This window comes from Pipistrellus kuhlii, unplaced genomic scaffold (genome assembly GCF_014108245.1).
Source record: "Pipistrellus kuhlii isolate mPipKuh1 unplaced genomic scaffold, mPipKuh1.p scaffold_m20_p_14, whole genome shotgun sequence".
NCBI classification, from domain to species: Eukaryota; Metazoa; Chordata; class Mammalia; order Chiroptera; family Vespertilionidae; genus Pipistrellus; species Pipistrellus kuhlii.
The window spans coordinates 12,594,162-12,617,094 of record NW_023425449.1 but is presented as its reverse complement, the minus strand read 5'-3'; the positions used below and the strand labels follow the sequence as shown (position 1 = coordinate 12,617,094).

The 22,933-nt window shown below is 37.9% G+C and overlaps 1 protein-coding gene across 2 annotated transcripts in view; it reads right to left on the bottom strand.

The window, feature by feature from the left end:
• Positions 1-22,933, bottom strand: part of ZFPM2 (zinc finger protein, FOG family member 2) — a 417,383-nt gene that overhangs the window by 314,270 nt on the left and 80,180 nt on the right. Inside the window, exon 2 of one of the 2 annotated variants that reach the window (XM_036436775.2) lies at positions 9,877-10,035. The exons of the other annotated variant lie outside the window; for it this stretch is intronic. Coding sequence (XP_036292668.1) covers positions 9,877-10,035 — 159 coding nt within the window. The remainder of the gene's footprint in view (positions 1-9,876; positions 10,036-22,933) is intronic. 2 annotated transcript variants of the gene reach the window in all.

Below are 22,933 nucleotides of genomic sequence, written 5' to 3'. Positions count from 1 at the left end.
CATGAATAGCTAGAGTCCCAGGTTAAAAATACCTTGAAAGGCAAGCTTTATGCCTCGTATGGCCAGGCTTCCTCAGATATGTTCATCTGCTTCTACAGGGATTTTATAATGATGGACATCAGAACACGGGATTAGTTCTCTATTTTTATCAGTACAATCACCTAAGTTTCCATTCCGCATTAACCTTTAGTAGCTTTGTGACTTTGGACGTGTTACTGAACCTCTGGAAGTCACAGGTGAAAATAACATCTACCCTGCAGGACAGTAAGTTGATTAGAGATGATCCATGTGCAGCAAGATGCCTGCCTTTCAGGAGCCATCAGCAGGTGAACGGTGAACGCTGTTATTACCATTATTATAATTCTTATAATTGGTTGGCAGTTTCAACGTCAATCTCTGGTATCTCACGGGACTACACAAAAGAAGCTGAACCAGCAATCTGCATGCGTTATCAGTATCGCCTTCAGTGGCATCACACAGTCAGGTATTTTCCCCCTGATCTTCGCAGAACAACAAAAAGTGACTGGCTACGTGACTATAATTAAATTCCTCTTACCATGGAGGTCCACACTTCCCTTTACATTTTCTAAGCTGGCCAGAGATAAAGATGAGCCCATGAAGTAAGAGGGGCAAATGCTGTTACACTGCCTGTTGCTTCTGGAATGATCATCAAACCTGGTTAAACATTTTACATACTAACAAGAAAATATGAGTTTTGTATTAGAATATTAAAAGCTTTGATTTAAACCTAAAAAGAAATTCTAGGATGGAACCAATAAATTATTTTTAAATCATTTGTGGTGTTTAAGACATAACAAAAGAAGACAGGGCTAATGCCAAGAGATCAATTTCTCCAAAATTGATTTCTAAGGTCAATTTTATCTCAAATCATAATGCGACCAACAGTCAAATTCAATTCTTAATGTTAATTCTATATGATTTAAGCAAATTAGCTTTCCAGGCTTCCCGAAAGCTACTCACATTTTAAACTGTCTCTAAAATAGAAACAGAAATTAGGAATTAGTAGATATAAATGATTGTCAGACATTAACGTAGATCTGCATGATAAGTATATATGTATATGTGTGTACATATATATATGTAATTTCAGCAAATAAAATGAAAACAACCATATTTTAATTTAAAATAGCTATTTGTATCATTACAGTTTGATTAAAACTACTTTCGTTATTCAATCTGAAATATCAGAGAGAAAACAACATAGCAATAAAAGGGCTTACAAATAAATGGTTCTCCTTTACAGTGGTCAGCTAAAATTAATGACTAACTCAATATCTAGCTGAAAAGTGAAAAATTCAATTAGTCATGCAGATGTCTGATTTGTAAACAGATGTTCTGATATCCAGATGTTCTGATTTGTACACATAACAGGAGATTAAATAAATTCTTACTCTTCTGATTTTCAACATTGTAGAGAAAACAACAAACCTACACTGAATTTTACAGGTCAAAAAAATGTTCTTACACTTGCAAAATCCTTAAGCAATAAAACCAAAAATCCAATATTTTTGAATTTGCTAAAAATGGTCTTATATTCACTTGCAATTTATATTAACATCAGTGAAGATGGTATAAAATAAGGATGTAACTAAAACTTAGGCAAAAACCTCTTGACATCCTATATGTCAGAGAGAAGCAGGATAAAATACACTTGATTACAAAATGAAATTGTTTCATAAATTATGAAAGAACTCTATAATTATGTATCTTGTCAAGTTTTCATATGTTTCAATAATGTCTAGCAGATTGCCCAGTGGAGACCCATTGATGATCAGCTCACGGAAAGAACCAATGGATTTAGTTTATAATATGCAAAAAAGGGGGTGTAATTACAATACACGACTCATATAAGTGATATCATCATGAGTCATTTCAACAATGACTTTTCAAATGATTGAAATCAATCATTTCAATTTTGTTGAAATTGTTGGGATGATATATCTGCAAACAGAGATGAAGCAAACAGACCAAGCTTGATTTGACCTTTACAAACTCAAACTAAGTCATGGACAAAATTTGCACACCTCTGGTTCCATCAACACCAAGAAAATTCTGACCACCCTCTCTGAGAATAAATTGCCATCAAATGCTCCCTCATTTTTCCAGGGGTGGTGGGTTAAGAAAAAAAAAAATCAATCTGATTCCAAAGAAAAACTTGGGGTTTTTAGGTTTTTTTGTTTGTTTGTTTGTTTGTTTTTTTGTTTGTTTTTTTTTTGAGGATTTCAAGGTGGCCATATAAGAATGAAAGTACAGTGTCAAAAGGTTTTCTTTCTTTTTTTTTTTTTCAACCTTATGAGATAAGAATATCAATAAGAGATTTATAGCCTTTATTTCTATTTTCAAACATGAACTCATTTTCATTTTGTGTGGCTGGGTGACTTATGTGAGAGAAATTTACATATTTTTAAAAGAAGGACTGAGTCCAGGAGAACAGAGAGTTTGCCAAGGAACAATAATGTCATGGGAGGGGGTGGGGGGGAGGATGCGGGGGAGAAGGGAAGGGAGGTTTGTGCCAGGCAAAGCTGGGGGCTGTTCAATCAGCTCTATCAGGGCTCCATCAGTGTCTCCACTCCAGCCAAATCCAGAGGAAACAAGGAGTCAAAGATTCAGGTCAATAAGCTTATAGGCGATTTGCACAAACGGCTCCTCCAGCAAGGTAAACAGCAAAGTCATATTGGCTTTTCTTTCTCATTCCTTCTCTTTGAACTCCCTGGTCCTAACACCCTGGAAATGTCAATCTTATATGCAAGAATTTAAAAAGCTCAGCTTCTTAATCCCGCTCAGAAGAAAAGGAACAGAGTTGCCTGTAAAGATCTCCCTTCCTATTGAAATCAAAGGGACTGTGGTAGGGCCTCTTTCTGTGGATTCGAATTCCAGTTGCCCAAGCATCAGAGGAGGCAAAAACATGTCTCATAAAAGGTATAGAAGAAGAGGAAAGAAACCATAAGACTGAAAAGAGTTTGTGAAATACAAGTAAATAGACTTTCTGAACTGAAAAAAAAAATAACAATAAAATGAAAAGAAGATAGGAAATAAAGCATGAAAGTTTGACACTGAATCAAATGAAAAATAAGCAGTTACCACTCCCAAGACCAAATCTGTATGACGGTGTGTTTTCCTTCTTTTTCTTCAAAATATTAAGGAGCTAGGGAATATTTTTGTTGCTTTAGCTCAGCGGTCGGCAAACTCATTAGTCAACAGAGCCAAATATCAACAGTACAACAATAGAAATTTCTTTTGAGAGCAAAATTTTTTAAACTTAAACTTCTTTTAGCCACTTCAAAATAGACTCACCCAGGCCATGGTATTTTGTGGAAGAGCCACAATCAAGGGGCCAAAGAGCCGCATGTGACTCAAGAGCCGCAGTTTGCTGACTATGGCTTTAGTTTAAAAAACTGAAGAGAGGAAAAGGAAGTGCCAATAATCTAGACTTGGGTTTGTTCTAGTCTAACAAATAAATAGCTTTTTCTCGGTTATTTCTTATTTTTAAACAAAGCAACAAAACCTACAGTCAGAAAGAAAAGGGGTGGGGAGAGGGACATTTCGATATCTCTGGCAACCTACTGGTAGAAACAGTTAAGCACAATAATGAAAATGATATGATCCTCATGCTTCCTACTCTTTATCTCTCAGGTACCAGGATGTGAAAAGATACTGAAAGCACACACCCAACTCTGGTAGGGTGAAAGGGAGCAGAATGACTCATATCACCCTCAAACACCCCAAACTGCTCTTCCGGAAACCACATTAATGAGCTACAGATGGAGTCTCATCAAGCCCTTGGCTACGGGGATGATTCTGATTGGGGTTATCTGTATCTCCTGACAGCTTCCCCAGTTTGCTGGCTCCCATTTCCTGCTCTTTAAAAAATAAAATTATTGAATGTATTGGGGTTACATTGGCTAATAAAATTATACGGGTCTCAGGTGTACAATTCCATAATAAAATCATCTCTACATTGTATTGCGTCTTCACCACCCCAAGTCAAGTCTCCTTTATCACCATTCATCCCCCCTTTTATCCTCTTTTACCTCCCCTTCCCCCCTCCCTTTTCCTCTGGCAATCACTGTACTGTTGTCTGTGTCTATGGGGTTAATTTTAACTTTGGGCAGCCCTTTGTTCTCTAGGTACTCCCCCAGTGTGTCACACCCTGCACCTCTTCTGTTATACACCCACTCTCTGGGATGGCTCTCCCAAGCCTTCCACAGGGGTGGGATTCAACCGATTCCTAGAGCAACAGGTTCCACAGGTGTGAGGACACCACCACTCCTGCTCCCCAGCTTTCTGCTGTCCTCTCCTGACTCCCTGCTACACAAGCCTCAAAGAAGCAAGCAACCTGGCTTAGTACCAGGCCTCACTCCCCTTTCCTCAGGTCTCTGTTCCCAGGTCACCTTCCCCATCATTATTTGTAACACAGCCTGCAGGTACGCACACACAGACATGCAATGCCACGCTGCAACACTGGCTGTCTTTCCTTTTCCTTCACAGTGGTCACCCATCCTATCACGCCATGCTTGTTTACTTGTTTATTGTCTCTGCGCCAGAGCATGGGATTGACTTCCATCTATCCGCTGTGTCCCCAGCACTGAGAAAGGGGTCTGGCACCAGGCAGATGCTGAATACATGGGTTGAGTTGTATTGAATTTGATCTTGGACAGAACTGGAAGCTTCTGCCAACCTAATTCAGTATCCATTTATGTTTGCTTCGGGTTCGGTATTAACTATTTCTGGGGACAGAGCTAATCCAAGTCTAAGTATTCTATTTTCTTTCATATGCACTGCGTTTTCTATTTTAAAGCTTATTTAAGATAGAAATGTAAACTTTACTTTCTGCCTACCACCTACGTCAAATATTTTTGAATGTCATGAGAAAAATCCATTGTTACACTATGTTTTCTTATGTTATGGATTTCCATTATGCTCCCCTTTTCCACCTTAATCTTTCTATAGGAACAACTGTAGGCCTACTTTTGCCTCACCCTGTTTCTCTCCCTAGGTAAAGCCTGATATCCAGTGATTTCCTCCATCATCATCATGTCTAGGTATGTGGACTAGATGTGGGGTTACCTGTCTTCCAAAATCAACTTTGATGGCATACATTTCCCTTTCAGCCTTCGTCCGAGAGGACAGTTTGTAAGGGCTCTCATTAACTTTTCTAGATAATCATTATGTATCATTCAAAACTCAATGACATGCAATTTCTTTAGTTTTAGGTGTGTGTGTGTGTGTGTGTGTGTGTTGTTGTTGTTGTTGTTGTTTTAATAGCATTACATTCTATTAGCTCAGTGGTTGGCAAACTCATTAGTCAACAGAGCCAAATATCAACAGTATAACGACTGAAATTTCTTTTGAGAGTAACAATTTTTTAAAATTAAACTTCTTCTAATGCTACTTTTTCAAAATAGACTTGTCCAGGCTATGGTATTTTGTGGAAGAGCCATATTCAAGGGGCCAAAGAGATACATGTGGCTTGTGAGCCGTGGTTTGCTGTGGTTAGCTAACAGTGACATTGTCCTGACACTCTTCTTCCTGTTCATACATCCTGTGACATTCTTCCCAAATGTGTCCCAAGATATGTTTATTCACTTTAGTCCTGAACAACTGTGGGGATATTTCTAAGAGGAAACCCTCTTAAAAACAGTCCACAATAGCAGACCACTTTCATTAATGACATCTACAATGTCAACCTCACCAAGAAGCTTACATCTCTGAGTTAATCCACAATTGCTAACAAATCAGAGACGAGGTCCCACCTGGCAGCAGTGACAAAACTCAAAGCTTCCCAGGTTGTTTTCCAGGCCACAGTGTGTCCACTGGTATTACTTTGCTTAGTTCGAAGCATGCCAGGATGTACTTCTCTGGTTAGTATATAAACCAGAAGAAAGGCAGAAGAAAAAAAAAAAAATCACTGAAGCAAATAGGCCAGTGCCACAGGAAATGTGTAGCACTTATGGACCCAGCCTTGATGTCTTCGTCATCCGTAAATTCAAGGAAATAATTCTTGCTTGTTTCCTTCCTCTCAAAGATACTGTGAGGCAAGATGCCAAGCCATCTAAACGCACTGAACAAAAGAGGATGCCACAAATTAAAAGCATGGCTTTATGTTCTGCTAGAATTCTTAAAATCAGAGGGTACCAAAGCAAACTTGAAGAGTGTTTTTCAACAGAGCCCATTTCATTCATTTCAGAGATGAAAACTAGAGACATTTAAAAATGTCGCTGACCAAATGTAAGAAGTGACACAGGAAATTCCATCAGCATTTGAACTGTCAGTCTCCAATTTTAGACCCGTGACTATAACGAGGGTCTGTTCAAGGTGATCTTGTCCAAATGTGTGAATATTTGTGCTTTAGGTTCCTATGATTAACCTAACAGAATTCTGACCAACATTTCTTGGACATCAATGTGGAATATCACATTATAGGAGTGATATAATCATATGTAATCAAATGTTTTATGATGATTAGCAACTTTACTGATATTAATAAATGGAGTTGAGACTTGTCTAAAAGCCTTCACTTTTACATCAAAATAGATAATACCCACATAGAACTGAGGAAAATAATCCAACACTAAGTCAAGAGTCATTCTAAGCACTGAAGATATCCGGTGTAATGTACAAGCTCCCTTTCAAAAGGAAGTAAGAACTTTAACCTATATAAGCTGGGTCCCAACAAAGAGTAGAGTTTATTTTCTTTTTAAATAGGAAATTACAAAAGGATTGCTTCATACAGAACACGGTTAGTAAAATATGAATAAAGGTATATTGTAACTATATGTGCATCATCATACTCCTTATTATATCAAACACCTTATTTGGAAAACTTCAGATATTTAAGCCATGTTTTTGTAATAGGGTTGTTAAACGGCTATCTTTTGTTTAATAAGGGAAAAAAGCATTTGATGTTCAAAAAGGTTATTCCTTATGCCCATTTGAGCAACTATCTCATTGCTGAATTTTGATCATGGCTGGATCTTTAGGTGAAGAAACATTCCAAATAAACCAATTCATTTTCCTATGCATATCAACAAGTTTTAAGTTGTCGTAAATAATTCAGAATATTTGCATAAAGTATGTTTCATCAACGATCCAAAGTTAAGAAAATTTGTCTTATGACCAATTCTCACACACTTTCTTAATCATGACACTGGCATCATTAACCATTTAAATACACTTTTCTAAAGTCTAATCTATATTCCTTTGTGAAACTGGCAAGAAAACATAATTATGTGTCACTGAGACTAATATGTGAATTTCTACAGAAAGATTAGCTTCCAATTTTCCAGAGAGAAAATTTTCTCTTCCTACTGAGGCTAATCAACTTAAGTGAAAAATGGATGGAGTTCCCAGTATGACTTCAAGGGGATGAAATATATATCAAAGACTTGTCTCTCTTCATACTAGTTCCTGCTGACTGCAGTGGGAATTCCCTGTCTCACTCTTTGAGAATAAAATAATGAAATTATTTTCCTATTAATTAAGATGGCAATAGTGTGAAATAGTAATACTAAAACTTATCCTGAAAAATATATGGAAATAAGAATTCTTATTCCCACCTATCATCACTTTCTAGTTTCAAACTAAAGATCAGAGAATTATTTTTATAATATGAAGTATATAAATTATATATTACTTAATATATCATGTGTGATATATTAAGCATTATTTAGGTAATATTTTATGTGCTTTTTTAATTTTCCAACAGTTCATCAAATAGTTAATAATAATATCCATTAAACAATGTTCTTAATAATTGTAATTCATTTTTCATAGTTTCTTAAAGCCTGTCATTATTCTTCATGAGTTACATCTCTCTTTATTGTATCATATATGGAGGTTTTTGTCTGGATACCATAGTTACCTAGTCATGTAAGCAGCTGCCATAATTCTGTTTTCTTCCAATAAACTACTAACTTAAAACTTGAAATTCTATGCAGGCCTTAACCAATGATCATCCCAAACAAGCAAAAAAATATATATTTTTTAATACCTGTCATTAAAATCCCTAGATTAATTAAACTGAAAAAAAAATGTCAGAATCCACACATTAACTCTTTTAAGGACAAGAGCAAGAAGAATAAATAGGACCTTCTAACTATTGGTTCCTTTCTTTATTGTAACGCCCCATTATAAGGTAGGTACTCTTAAGTGAACTAAAGGATATATTTGCTGATAAAGAAGGAAACTGGAATGTCTTCAAATAGGTCTAAAAACTCTTCAACTCCAGCCAGCTCTTTTTATGTATTACCATGGTTATGAATTGTCAAGAAATGATTCTAAAATCTAGGGCAGTGGTTGGCAAACTCTTTAGTCAACAGAGCCAAATAACAGCAATACAACGAATGAAATTTCTTTTGAGAGCCAAATTTTTTAAACTTAAACTTCTTCTAATGCCACTTCTTCAAAATAGACTCGCCCAGGCCGTGGTATTTTGTGGAAGAGCCACACTCAAGGGGCCAAAGAGCCATATGTGGCTCGTGAGCCATAGTTTGCCGACCACGGATCCAGGGAAACTAAGGAAAAAATTTATTGGTCCTGACATCTAAGTCAACTAACAAAGAAGGTATCTTCTGTCTGGTGAACATCTCTGATGTGGAGATGAGGGCCATGTTACAAAGCCATCCTGAGGCCTTCAGGAGAATGGTCAAGGAACTGCTGTGGGTCTAGGTGCTGGTGATGATCTGCTTCCACTGTTTTAGGTCCCAGGTTCTGCTGACACCAGCAACATGAGAAGCTATACTGGAATTGTAATAACATATTGACATATACATATGGCCACAGAGAAATGTTTATTGTTAGCCGTTTTGGGGGGAGCTGTGTCAGCATCCTTGGTTCTGGACTATTAAGGTCTAATCAACAAATTCACACAAACACATAAAAAAAAATCATTGTTCATAATTTCTCTGCCTAAAAAATACACATGACTGAACAAAAATGGAGCAACCACCAATACGTACAGGCATACAGAGATAGAAACACACTCTCAGTCATAGTCTCAGGGAAAGTGTCATGGTAAAGTCAACAAAACAGCTGTCCTAAACAAAGGAAGTGATCCAAACACTTTGAAACTGTATGTTGGTGCAGGAGGCACTGGAAGACTCCCCTCATTTGCAGAGATAGGACAGTAAAATAAAAAATAAAAAAGAATTATGAGAAATCTTAAACTCACTTTTGCAAAAAAAAGTAAGGAAATGCTCATACATTCTCAGTGAGCACACAGTTACTGGCAGGATCCACCAGGGTCCATGTCAAGATTAAAAACAGGCTGAGACATACAGTCTCAAGTTCTTCTGTCTTAATGTCCATGCGTCAAAAAGGTTTCTGGAATGGAGAGTGGGTATTTTCTTATGTGACAATATCCACAAAAGGCTCCATTCCTCCATGTTGAAAGTCAACCTCAAACACATACAGCGTTCAGTTTTAAAACTGAGTGAGCCAGAAACTTGGGCAAGGACTCTGCCCCATTCATGGCGTATACTCAATGCCTCATTCAGTGCCTTGAAAACAACTGACATTCAATAAATATTTGTTGACAAAATAAAAGAACTGATAAACCTTAAAGCTATTACAGTTGATTGGCCACCCAACATGAAAATGTCCATAGTTAATTGGCAAGTGAACATAAAACTCTTTGTTTAAATATACACTAGGATTTATTAAAGTGGAAATACTTCTTTTATCCTTAAGAATAATATTTTGTGCTTAAAAAATTCTGCAGGTATTTTCAGACTGTTGAATCATAAATATCAGCAATTTGAGCACCTTTACTCCACTCTATTGGTACATTTTTTTAAAACTTTACAAAATCATCTGAGTAAAGGGACTCGCAGATTGCCACCAACCATTCATGATTACCTTTGTTACAAAAGAATTCCACTTCTTCACAGCTCAGATTTTCAGGCCCAAATTCTGTGGAAAAGCTTTCCTCCAATGGAAAGTCTCCCTTGGAGATGGTATCTGTTGCCTCGGATGGACACTCTTCTTCTTCCTCTTCGATGGCGTCTTCTAGCGGCCCTTGAAAAAGAATCAGGGACACTGTACCAAAAAATATCCAAAGACAAGAGTGAAATAAAAATCCTTAAGTTGGGTCATTTTATTAAGGTGATGAGAAAAACTCTATGAAGAGACCAAATAGTCCCACCAAGGGTACACACAGAAGATAATGCCACATCCATATTCATCGATAATACCGACCCATAAAGAGAAGTGGAAGGAAACTGTCACCTCCACCTTTTTCCAACCCCCAATTCCAAGCCCAAAACTTACTAGTATTTTTTCATTCTCCCCCGAAGAGCAAAATTGTGCGCCTTATGCTCATTTGTTAGAATTAACTAACCTGGTAAAGAGTACAAGTCTCTTTTACAGGGTTGTACAATTTTACCTGAGATTTTAATAAAGATTTAAAGTAATTGGATGCATTTTAATTGAACTGAGATTTTAATAAAGTCCCTGCTTTTAAAAATCCATCTTAAGAGTGGATCCCAAGAAAAGATTTCATTCTATGTGTTTGAGGCTCAAAGAAAAATTACATATTTCTCTCCCTGATGAAAGCATAGCCCTATTCATAATTAATTGAATTTTTTTCTGAAATGAAAAGTAGTTTTCTAATGAAAAATGTAATTTGTATTTATGTGATACTTTCTTCAGTAATAAAAATACAACTTGCTTTGAGTGAATGAGAGTGAGGTGCAGTCCATTAATGGACCTATTTCACTGAAAGGGAAGGGAGGGCTGCAGTTGTTGGGATGGTCTGAAGTGGACTGCCTGGGAATGCCACACGCTGACTGTGGTTTCTGACTGCCCTAAAGAACTGGCCTTCGAATCGTTTTCACTCAGCTGAAGCGTGCTGTTGCTCCTGAAGAAGCAACATGGCATTTTATCCCAAAAACACAATGATGGGCATTTGTACTAATTGTCACTCATGTCGGCAGTCTCACCAGACAGGCGAAGTACTTAAAAGGCTTATGCAACCTCCTTCTCTTACTTCCTAGTAATGTGCTAGGAGCAAAGAACAACTCATAAGTCAATTACAAATAATGAATGTATTAACACATTTTAAAGGCATTGTTGGTAAACAGAAATAGCTACCTACAGAACAATGGTATACCTGGTATTTTCCCCAAAGCCAGTTTCTAAAGGGCTGAATTCATAGGGCATAGTTTTAAGAAGGGGATTGTTTGCATGGATTTTCTTAAGAAACATCCACGCAAAGAATTTCTTAAGAAATTTCTTTGTCCTTTTTAAAATTCATTTATGTGGGTTTTTTCCCCTTTAAAATAACTGATGTTAAGGGAGAAAGAATGCCCTAATTCCAATGTGTATTCTTATGCTCAAGGTGTTAGGTGGGGGAAAAAAATGGATTTTTATACAAATCACATTCAAGAGTCACGAATCTCATATTAGTTATTTCTTATCATTATTTCAAGTTTGAAACTATAATCTTTCACCTCTTAAAACAAATGTCAAGTAGCAAGTTATGCAAGGAATATATGCGAAGAACAGCCCATAGAACAGTAAAATAGTAACAACATAAACTACTACAATCATTAAGCATTTCTTTGATGGTTCTAATTATTAATTTTGAGTATAATGAGTAATAAAATATTTTCCATATTTTTTTCAAAGCATTTAACTGTAACAATTGTGGACAAAAGAAGACATGTAGGGCTTCCAAAGCACTTTCTTTTGTAAACTCTAAAGTAACCCAGTGAGGGAGTTAAGGGAATTACTACTATTTTTATTTTGGGGATCTGGGAAGTCAAGATCACAAGGTTAGTTAACTAGAATAAGGTTACAAACTAATAAATAAAAAGGTTGCTGTGAGAAATATATGCTTGAAACCTGTATAAGGTTATTAACCAATGTAAGCTCAATTAAATTTAATACAAATTCAAGATTTTAAAAACACCTTTTATTAACATATCATACTACTATGCAAGCCAGTCTTTAGTAGTTATAAACATTATAAAATATAGGTTAACTCATAAATGCTTAAAGATCTAATCTTTAAAAATTGAGAAACCTCTTGTTACTCTTCTTATGTTACTGAGACTATAAACTACAAAATATCAGACAACAAATGACAGCCATCATTTAGTACACTTTACCAACACTAAAATAATTGACTACTAGTACTTAATTATTTATATATTTTATATCCATACTAAATCAATCTGTACAGTAATGGCCTTAATATCAGATATAATAGAAATGACAATGCATACTTTTTTAAAATATATAATCTGCCTTTAAGGCTAACAAAAAAAGATGTCTAATTATAAAATAAATATTTTAATAGTTCATATATATTTTAGCAAATTCTTTTTATTATTTCTGGCTGCTCTTCAAATATTAAAGTCTATATATTATAAACAGAAGGGATGCATATTATAAGAATAAAATCAATAGCAATAAAATGCTTCCTTTTTAAGAAATGAAATTCCAAACATATGTGCTATCATTCTTAGATGGGTTTTATTAAAGATAATATGTAATTGAACAATTATTTAAAATACTCAATAACTTTAAAAATTGCCTCCTATACTATCAAATCAAATTTAAGTTTTATTAAAGATTAAAAGGAAAAACTCGTGTGAAAATTTAAAAGGAAGCAAATCTACAAAACTGCTCATTTATCAAAGGTTATAATAAAACTAGAGGCCTGATGCATGAAATTCATGCGAGAGCAGGCCTTTCTCCCCCCCCCCCCCCCCCCCCCCAACGCCGGCTGCCGGCACTGGCTTCCCTCTGGCCACTGGCAGGCACCCGGGACCTGGACTCCCCTCTCAGGCCCAGCTTTGTTCATAAGGATGTACGATCTATTATAATTAGCATATTACGCTTTTATTATTAAGATCTTAATTGATAGTATAATATTCCATTTTCCAGGGACTGTTTTATGTGTTGGCTATCAATTCCAATTCCAGGCATATAAATGAAAGCAAGCACTTATTAAAACATAATAATAATAAACAAACAAATAAATAAATAAATAAAAGGTGAAAAAATTTTTGAGTTCATTGTTCAAAATACACAAGATCTCAATGTTGTTATTTAGAACAAGCCACAGAAGAGTGCCTTAATGGCCAGCTGGTATTTCTCCCGAAGCACGGGTCAGATTTATATAATTTAGTCTACTTTAAAATGTGAAATTACTAACCCTTTAGTCACGCTATCATATCAGGATCTGGGGGAGCGGGGAGGAAAGGGTTTCTCTTAAAATGCACAGAGTATTTGTAGTTTAAGATCAGCTCTCCCTCTGCTGTCTACATTGCATGTTTCTTTAACAGGAAACGCTTACATTTAATTCATGGCCATAAACCAGTGTTTTGAAAAGGTGAGAGACACTTGCAGCCCAGCACACAATTAACAGCACCAATGAAGGGGGGAATGAGGGCACCTCCTGTGTATGGATTAGTGGGCACAGAAGTCCACTTCAGAAAGCCACCACACATAATTTGACACAAATAATAATATCTGCTCAGAAAAGGCTCACAACTGAGTTGCATGTGCCCTCATGGAGAAAATTACTTCTGATTGAGGCCCCTTGGCAGGCAGGCATAAGGAAATCTGAATTCCAGCTCTTCGATTGCGTCTGATTCCTAGATATCCAAACAACACACTCCCCAGAATTAATCACCTTAAGTGCGTGTCAATGTAAACACTGACTTCATTTGAAAATGCTAAACACTAGCTGTACGTCCTAAAGCAGTGAACACAGCAGTGCTATAGGGCGGGTCCACATTGTCAGAATGAGTAGGCCCCTTACTTTGTACTGGATGAAAAGGGAGGTTACTGGGAGCTTCTGGTGGGTGCGGATGGACACTTCTATCTTCAGAAAGGGAGAGTACTGGGCACCATTTGAGTGGACCTCAGCGACCTTTGCCCTGGAGATGAAGTGGAAGCAAGAAGGGCAGTACAGATTGGCAACCCCTGGCCATACCGATGCCAGTCCAATGCTTGGCGAAGCCTTTCGTTTTGCAGGTACTAATGGCTACCTTGTAAAAGCTGGACCTAAGGGTGGCAGAATTTTTCATGTGGGGGTAGTTTCAAATATCTAGAGTAGGCAATGGGTAAATGGGACGTTTAAGATGAAGTAGTCCTACTACATACACTGGTAGCATGATTGTTGAATGAAATAAAAGTAATAATTGGGTTTGTATGCTTAAGAAGCAATTTGAGGAGTAATTCCTTGCCAGATAAATGAAGTCATAGGGGGGGGGGGGGGAAATCAATGGCACAAGTTCAGGAAAAGACAGAGCCACACACTGGAGTAAGAGCTAGAAGATGACAAGGAACATTTTAGGGAGAAATAGAAAAAGATGTAGAAGAATTCAGAGGAAAAGGGATTGAAATAAGCGGTACAATGAGAAAATGCAGGAAGTGATAAAGATCAACACAGTTAAGTTATTCAATCCAATATATGTGTCTTTAAACCTCACCTCAATAAATACCTTCCTCCCTTTGCAGCCTGATCTAAATGTCTTATTATCTTTGTTCCTATGAGTTCAAAGCACTTCTGAATGAGGCAGTCAAGAAAGAAATTCAATCCTACAGAAATTAATATCCATGGTCAAGGAAGAAGAGGGGAAAGAACTTCCAAATTCTATGGTTTTGTTGCACTCTCGCCCGAAAGGGTTCCTTTTTTCTTTGCCACTCACTGGCATTAATTTATTAAACATTATTTTAGTTGGGTTTCGCATGCCTTTGGGTTAAAATAAAACAAACAGTTCACAATGGAACTGTGGAGAGCATTCACTCTCCTCTCCCTGCATTAATATTCTAAGCATTTTGGAGGCTGCACAAGACTAGCCACCTAGCAAAATGAGACTGTTTCAGAATGCTGGGCAGCCTTGATTGCAACTGACAGGTGGGAAAAAGTCACATTAAAATATTATCATTCCCAATAATTACAATAATCCATCACAGCGTGCTCAGAAATTCTGCCGGGTGAATTTCACCCGAAAACACGCAAATATTTCCAAACCTTTTTTATTCTGGTGCTTCTTAATCTATGCCATTTCAGATAACTTTTATATTAGATAGTATTTATTAATATTAAAACTTCCACCACAAACTTTATGTCATTTTACTCATGCACAGGACAAAGAAGACATTGCAATGGAACAAATGTCTCAAAAAATCATAATAAATGAATGGAAATGAAAATGGTGATATGGTCCCCACATCTCCAGCTTCTGTTTTGCACTCTTTAAACTTGTTTGCAAATGATATGCTCAAAGGAGAAGGCATGTAAAACCTTGCAATATATGTAAAAATAATAGAAACCTCAAAATCTGACCATTTAAGTAAATACCATCCATGCCTTAATTATTACATAATAACTGAGCCACATTTATCATGTGGTGCTACCTTTCAAAAGATCAATATGATAATATTAACCAGAGACTTAATAAAAAAATGCTGGTTCACATTTTATCTAGAATACCCAAATATATAAAAGGTCTGCACAAACATGCTATATTGTAGTTAACAGGTAAAAGGAATTCAAATAGGACTTTGCTTCTAAACTTTATATTTTCTATACATGATGGACACGAGGCAGTGATCTGGTACTTAAACTGGATGCCAAGTAACCAAATATTCTGTATTCTCATATTTTTTTTTGTTAATTTTAGATGATTTTCATAAAACACAAAATACACAAAGCCCTCCTAATAGGTAAGATTTTGTTTGTTTGTTTGTTTGTTTCATATGTTTTGTACAGGTCTGGTCTATTGCCCAATTACAAATAGAAAATAAAAATAACTCTATAAAGCAGAAATCCACAAAGAAGTGCCCTTTCCCATCTCAGAGTATTTTTATCTTTACAGTATTAATATCTTTTTACTAATTTCATCTGGGGCATATTCTGTGCCTGTCGGTAGCTCCTCTCCTGGAGTTTTCAGCTGCTGCACTCCACTTCCTCAAGAATCTCCAGCACCCGGTGGGCACACCTCAAAATGCTTCTCACTGGGTTCCTATTCCATTTGTCTCATGCATACCCCACAGAGCAGTTTAATGAGCAGGGGCAAGGAAGACAGATGCTCTTTGGACAGTGCAAATCCATACTAACTCATGTAATTGAGCTTAACAGCAAGAATAAAACCTTATTTCTGTAGTCAAAAAAAAAATAGCATTTTAAGCGAGCCAAGTTCCTCCTGCAGCCACTCACTTTTAACAATGGTTGCATCAGAGGATCTAATAGGAAGGAAACATTTTTATTAATTTTTCTCTTATCTGCCAGAAGAATGCTGATTTTTTTTTTTTCCATTTGCGTTTGTTGCCTGCAGGTAGCAGACTAGAGAATCATCTAGTAGAAATTCTTCTTTTTGATTAATTTCTTTCCATGTGTTACGTTATTTCTTATATATAATTGATTTGGGGCTATGCTCATAGTGGTACACCTTTTTTTTATGTCTGTGCCAACTGCTGTCCTTCAATCTAGAAAGTTGAAGGAAATTACCTGAATTTTGTTAAGTTTATTAAAATGAGATCTTGGAATACTTAAATTGAGTTTGAAATGTTAATGCAAAAAAAAAAAAAAAAAAGCTATTAGAGTGTTTTTAATGGAGATTTGAATACGGCCATACACCACTGGCAAAGGAAGGGAAGAGGGCCAACTGTATTCAAATTGTTTCTTTAGGAGAGAAATGATCTCTCTGATTTTATAAAAATGGAGAAATATTCTTTGCTTACAAGTTCTCTGCCTATTTTTCTAAATGGAAGTATGAAACATTTCTTATATATAAATATGAAAACAATTTCATTCTTCAATTCAATTCTCTAAAATGTTTTGCTTAGGAAACCTTCAAACCAAATAAATAATGCTAATAGTAAATTAACAAATTAACAAATTTGCTTAGAACACAAACCTAGCAAGCAGCCATTAATCTTACACAGATTAGACAATGATATCATAGAAAAAAATAAGGTCAGTTGAAGAAATATAGACACATTTGAATGAGAATCTCTAATCGATTCATTTACTCTCAGAAAGTAATGCGGGCATTGAAAAAATTCAGTTCATTAGTAAATGTCTTGTGCATGGACCCAAGTTCATGACGGAGATGGCACTGAAATTCAAATATTTTGTAATCAGCTCTTGGTCCAGAGCCCTATAAAGCTCTTCTTGCTTTATTGACGATAGTAACCCTATCATAAAGAAATATGAAAGTATATTCATTACTAAAACTGTGTATTTTTACATGATGATGATGTATTTCGATAATTTTAAAAAAGCCCCTTACTGGTAATAAGTACAAAAGATGAAAGGCTTGTACGCTATTTTGTTCTCTTTATGAGATTTCCATGTATTCATTCTTCATTCATTCATTAATTCATTCACTCACTCTTATTCATTTAACAAATATTTATTGAGGTTGAAGAACCGGCAGGCACAATATTAGTTGCTGAAGTAACAGCAATAAGCAGTGAGGGTACAGGATGGATGGCCCAATCCTGAAGAAGTGGATAATCTAACTAAGGAGACAAACTTTTTGCCTATAAGACATGACTTTAAAAAAAAAAAAAAAAAAAGGTACTCCATTTTAATATGCAAGGGGGCAGGAAAGGCTTCTTCAATATCCTAAATTCTAGTTATTCATACATTCTTATTCTATCCTCTGTTATAATTCTAGCTTCCTTTCATTTATAACTGGAGGCAGCAAGTACAGTCCTGTGCATTTAGCCATGGCATTTACTTACTTATTCAAATAAAACTTTTCAAATTTAATAAAGTTGAAGACCAAATCAAGGAGAGAGAAAACTGGGCCAATTTTTTTTTTTAAAGTCTAGGCACATAGCTTTAAATGATTACTATTTGTATTGTCTGAGACAATGTCTTTCGATGGACATTTTCTGGTTATTCAAATCCGAAGGTTTACCCTCAGCCTGGCAGAAGTTTCTTTGGGAATGTGGGATCAGGCAAGCAGGAATTCTTCCCCAGGTGCACACTTGCTGTCACAACAAAAGTATCAGGTGTTACCCAGGATACAGCATCTGAAAGTTTTACAGGCACTATAAGAAAGGAGAGGATAGGGGGGTAATGGGAGAATAAGGACACATATGTAACAGCAAAATCAATAAAGACATTTAAAGAAAGAAAAGGAGAGGATATTCATGGAATCACTTACACCTGTGTGGCTGAGAAATATTACATGAATTAATCAGAACTCATAACTGTGATAAATTTGTACAAGAAAAACATTTTCTTTACAAATTTCAAATCACTTTCAAAATGCAGCTAGTGCTCTTGTCTAACAAAACTGAATTTTGCAAAAGAGTTGATATTATCCGACACAGTTATATAATGAAGTAAAATAAGCATAAGGAAAATGTGATTTCTAAAAATTATTTTATTTAAATAGAAATATAAAAGAGCATGAAGTCTTTTGACTCTAGACTGAATATATGTGTGTGTGTGTGTGTGTGTGTGTGTGTATGTATATATATATATATATATATATATATATATATATATATATATATATATATATTCCTTTCTGTTTTTAGAGAAAATCAAAAAAACATGTTGATTTTTTAAAGGTCAACAAGAGCCGAAAACGGTTTGGCTCAGTGGATAGAGCCTTGGCCTGCAGACTGAAAGGTCCCAGGTTCAATTCCGATCAAGGGCATATATCTTGGTTGCAGGCACATCCCCAGTAGGGAGTGTGCAAGAGGCAACCGATTGATGTTTCTCTCTCATTAATGTTTCTTACTCTCTTCCTCTCTGTAAAAAAAAAAAAAAATAACATATGTTAAATAAATAAATAAATAAAAGTCAACAAAAATATGTCTTAAACAATCTCATAAGGCAGAGAGATGATCCAAACATGGTCCTTAAAATATTAAATATGCATTTGTTTGTCTCTTTTGCAACTTATTTGTCTCATATGAAAACATAAGCCTATAGCTACATGCAGAAGATGAGGGAAAAGTATCCATTTACTGCCAAGATAAATTATATATAATTAGAGAAAAAAATAAAAAATATACTTGCATAAGGTTTTGATCATTTATATATAAACATGTTTTCCTTCTTAACTAAGAAAATTTTAATCTAACCCTCATTTCATCAAATAGATCACTTTCTCTTTCTTACTTTAATCTTTTTATTAATGCCCTTTCAGACCCTGACTTATTAAAATGATTCTTTACCTATGCAATTAATTTTTTATTGAACCTTTCTAAAAAACCATGTTATAAAAGAATTGCTCTCAAAATAAGGCCTGACCTTACGGATGATTACAAGTTTATCAGCAAACAGTATCGGGGTAGTTCCCCGAGTGCTCTCCCTAAACCAGCAGCATGCGCACCACCTGAGAACGTGGTAGAAATTAAAGCTGCATTATCTGACTCGGCAGATCTGACTTCGGAAACAGCAAGGGCAGGACCCATCACTCTGTGCTTTAACAAGCCCTGCGGGTGATTCTGACACGTGCTGGAGTTTGAGAACAACTGTGCAGGAATTTAAATGCTATACATGACTTAGTCTGTATCAGTATAAATTATATTTAGTATTGTCTATATATACATATAGAAGCCTAAGTGACTATCAAAACTGAGTGGACGACCGAACAGGCAGCATGGGGCGACTAGGCCAGCAGGAGGGTTAGTGAGGGGTGACCAAATGATCGAGCAGCAGGCTTCTTGGGGCAATCAGGCCAGTAGGGGGGGGAAGTGAGGGGTAACCAGGCCTGTAGAGGGTGACAGTGATGGGTAACCAGGCCTGGGGGGGGGGGGTTTGGGGGCAACTAGGACAGCATGGGAGGCAGTAAGGGCCAACCAGGCTGGCATGGGGGCAGTTAGGGGCAACCAGGCCAGCAGGGGGGGCAGTTATGGGTGATCAGGCAGGCAGGCAGGTAAGCAATTAGGAGCCTAAACTGGCAGTCAGACATCCCCTGAGGGGTCCCAGAATGGAGGATTAGAGAGGGTGCAGGCTAGCTGAGGACCCCTCTCCTCCCCTAAGCACGAATTTTGTGCACCGGACCTCTAGTCATTTAATAAAGACAGCATAATATTTTGCACTTAATACAGGCTCCACGCCTCGATTATGAATAGACAGCCTGTGCACTGCTGCTGATGGTCTGAGATGAGACTACTTTTCACTGGGGCAGCTCAACGTCATAACTCCTGAGCAGTGGACGTATTCCCCCAAATAATGCCAGAGTCCAGCAAGCACTCAGATCACACTGTGTCAGATGATTGTGGAATGACACCTCAGGCTTACCCCAAATGTTATTTCTTCACACCCTCATCCAGGAGTCCTGGGTAACACGATCAAAGGGCCAGGGAGCTGTTTTACTAAAGAACCCTCACTCGTGTTTCAGAAAGTCTCTCTGAAAAGGGACATCTCAATATTTTTTAAACAGGTTTCATTGATTTTTTACAGAGAGGAAGAGAGAGGGATAGTCAGAAACATTGATGAGAGAGAAACATCAATCAGCTGCCTTTTGCACACCCCCTCCTGGGGATGTGCCCGCAGCCAAGATACATGCCCTTGAAAGGAATCAAACCCAGGACCCTTCAGTCCACAAGCCGTCACTCTATCCACTGAGCCAAAACGGTTTCGGCTCATTTTTTTTTTTTAATTATGGTTTGTTGTTTGATTCTCTTGATTCAAAGAGCATAGTGTTCTCTTCATCCTCCTCTTCTGAGGGTCTAGTAGTTCCTGAAGCAAGAAAGGGTGGGTCCTCTGTCCAGTCAGCGAGCCAGAGCTGGCCAGTCACTCAGTGGCAACAGGCATGAGGCCAGAGGTTCCAGCCAGATCATGTGTTCCACTGCTCTTCACCCCATTCCAACCCCTCTCCATGGGGCACAAAGCAAGTGTGGTTTGTGGGATTGCAGGGAGCCGCCTCTCGGCCGGCCTTCATTGTGAACCCACATACGCGGCTCACTGCATGCCCCAGCACCCCCACCTCGAACCACATGGTCAAGGTGAAGGGCAATTCCAGAAATCGGCTCCATTTTCCACAAACAGGTGTGGCCTCCTGCGCCTGGAGCACTGCCCAGGTGGCCTGTGGTCTGGGTTTGACACAGTCCATGAGGATGAATATTCTCCCAAACCCTTTACAGTCCTGCACACAGGTTCTCTGCGGGGTCAGAAAGGAAGTCCTCACCCAGAGCAAAGCATTGCCCTGGATTCTGCGGGTTCCTGGGAACACAAACTTTGCATGAAGCTGCCTGATTTCACGGGAGTCTGTGTCATTTCCCAAATTTCCATTCGGGCGGATCTCTCTTCTTTGGGGAATGAAAAGACCTCAAGCAGCTATACGGTTTGCAAAACCCTCACCAGAGGAAGGGGCTCCGGGAGGGGAGGTGAACACAACGCCTACCCGTGCATGGCCTCCTAATTGGGATGTGCCCTGGGACACACACAGAAAGGGCACCTCCGCACCAGCGCTCCCCGCCGTCGTTAAACCCCATAAAGGCAGAGCGATTCAGGACCTGTGCCCACCTCGAGAGGCCCCGGAAAGCACTTCCCCATAAAACATCCCTTCACAAAGGCCTTTACTTTACACCAGTGCGTTAAAAGGGCGCCTAAAGACACAGAGGGGATGGATGTGGCCATATTTCTAAAGCAAACACCGACTCCCCGGAGAACTGGGAAGCAGTAGGGTACCAGTGATAACAAAGCCAGCTTATCCACCTGCTCCGTCCTCCCACCCTGGAGGCAGCATCAGCTCAGGGCGCTCTTAAAAAGAAAACAGCCTCTGCCTTTTGGCCACAAAGCCCAGGACAGAATGAGAGCGAGCACCTTTGCAGCAGGAGTTATGGGGTGAGCCCCAAGGTGGAGAGCGCCCATAAATGAGCGCCCTGGCTGGTTCACAGCAGCACTCCAGCGTCTGCATCGTAAACCCGGGGCAGCCTCCGACACACGTTCTGATGCCCTCCTGGCGTCGGGCCTGTGTGGCACCATGTGTGGGAAGGAAACCAGGCTTGGTACCTTGTGTTCACATGAAATAGAATCTCCTTTTCTCCTCCCTGCTGCCCAGGTGAGCAGGCACTTATTTACCCTCCTGGGGAGTTTGTGAAGTTCTTATGTCTGGGTGGATGAGCAAGCTACACTTCAGTGAAAACCTAGAAAGGGACTCACCCCAATCACCTTCTGTCATTTGGAAAGGAGGCATGTACACCCCTTCCCTCCAAATAGGAAACCGGAAGATCAGGCTCATGGGGATTTACCTGCGATCGATACTTGGAAATAAATGCAGGGACATTTGCCACCTTGAAGAATGTTTCATTCACAAGGTTCTTCCATAAATGCTTTCTAGCTCATACACAAGTGGATATAACTGGGGAAAAACTAGAAATGACGGTTTTCCTGTTTTCAAAGAAAGATTTCCCATATAGAAGAATTAATGTGTGTTTTTTAGATTGTTTTTGATGTTATTGTGATTTTTATTGAACTACTGCAACCTGGGTATGTGCCCTGACCAGGTAATGGAACTGCCACCTCTGACTGACTGAGCCACACCAGCCAGGGCCTGAACTACTTTTTGTTAATATTACTCCTTAGAACCACAATAGTATATACAGCATGAAGCAAAATATATGAATGATTTTTTATGAATAAATTTCTCCTAGTTCAGTATTTTCCTGCCATTGTTTAGAAAATCATTCTGCCATGTCCCTGCACTCCCCCCCTTCACATTGATATACTTAAAATACTTTACTCTTGGCTTGGATAAAATAAATACAAGTAAATCATACCAGCAAATGCGAGAAATTAAGTCAATAAATGGACGTCATTCACTGTTAACTAAAGAGTTCACTCTCATCACCCCACGCCCCCTTAGCTGACACTGCCCTAGGTTTCTGACAGCAAAAAGACAGGAAATATTCATGAATCACCCAGCACCATCTTCCCTATTCCAGCCTTCTGACTCATGCTAACATTTGGCTCAAGCAT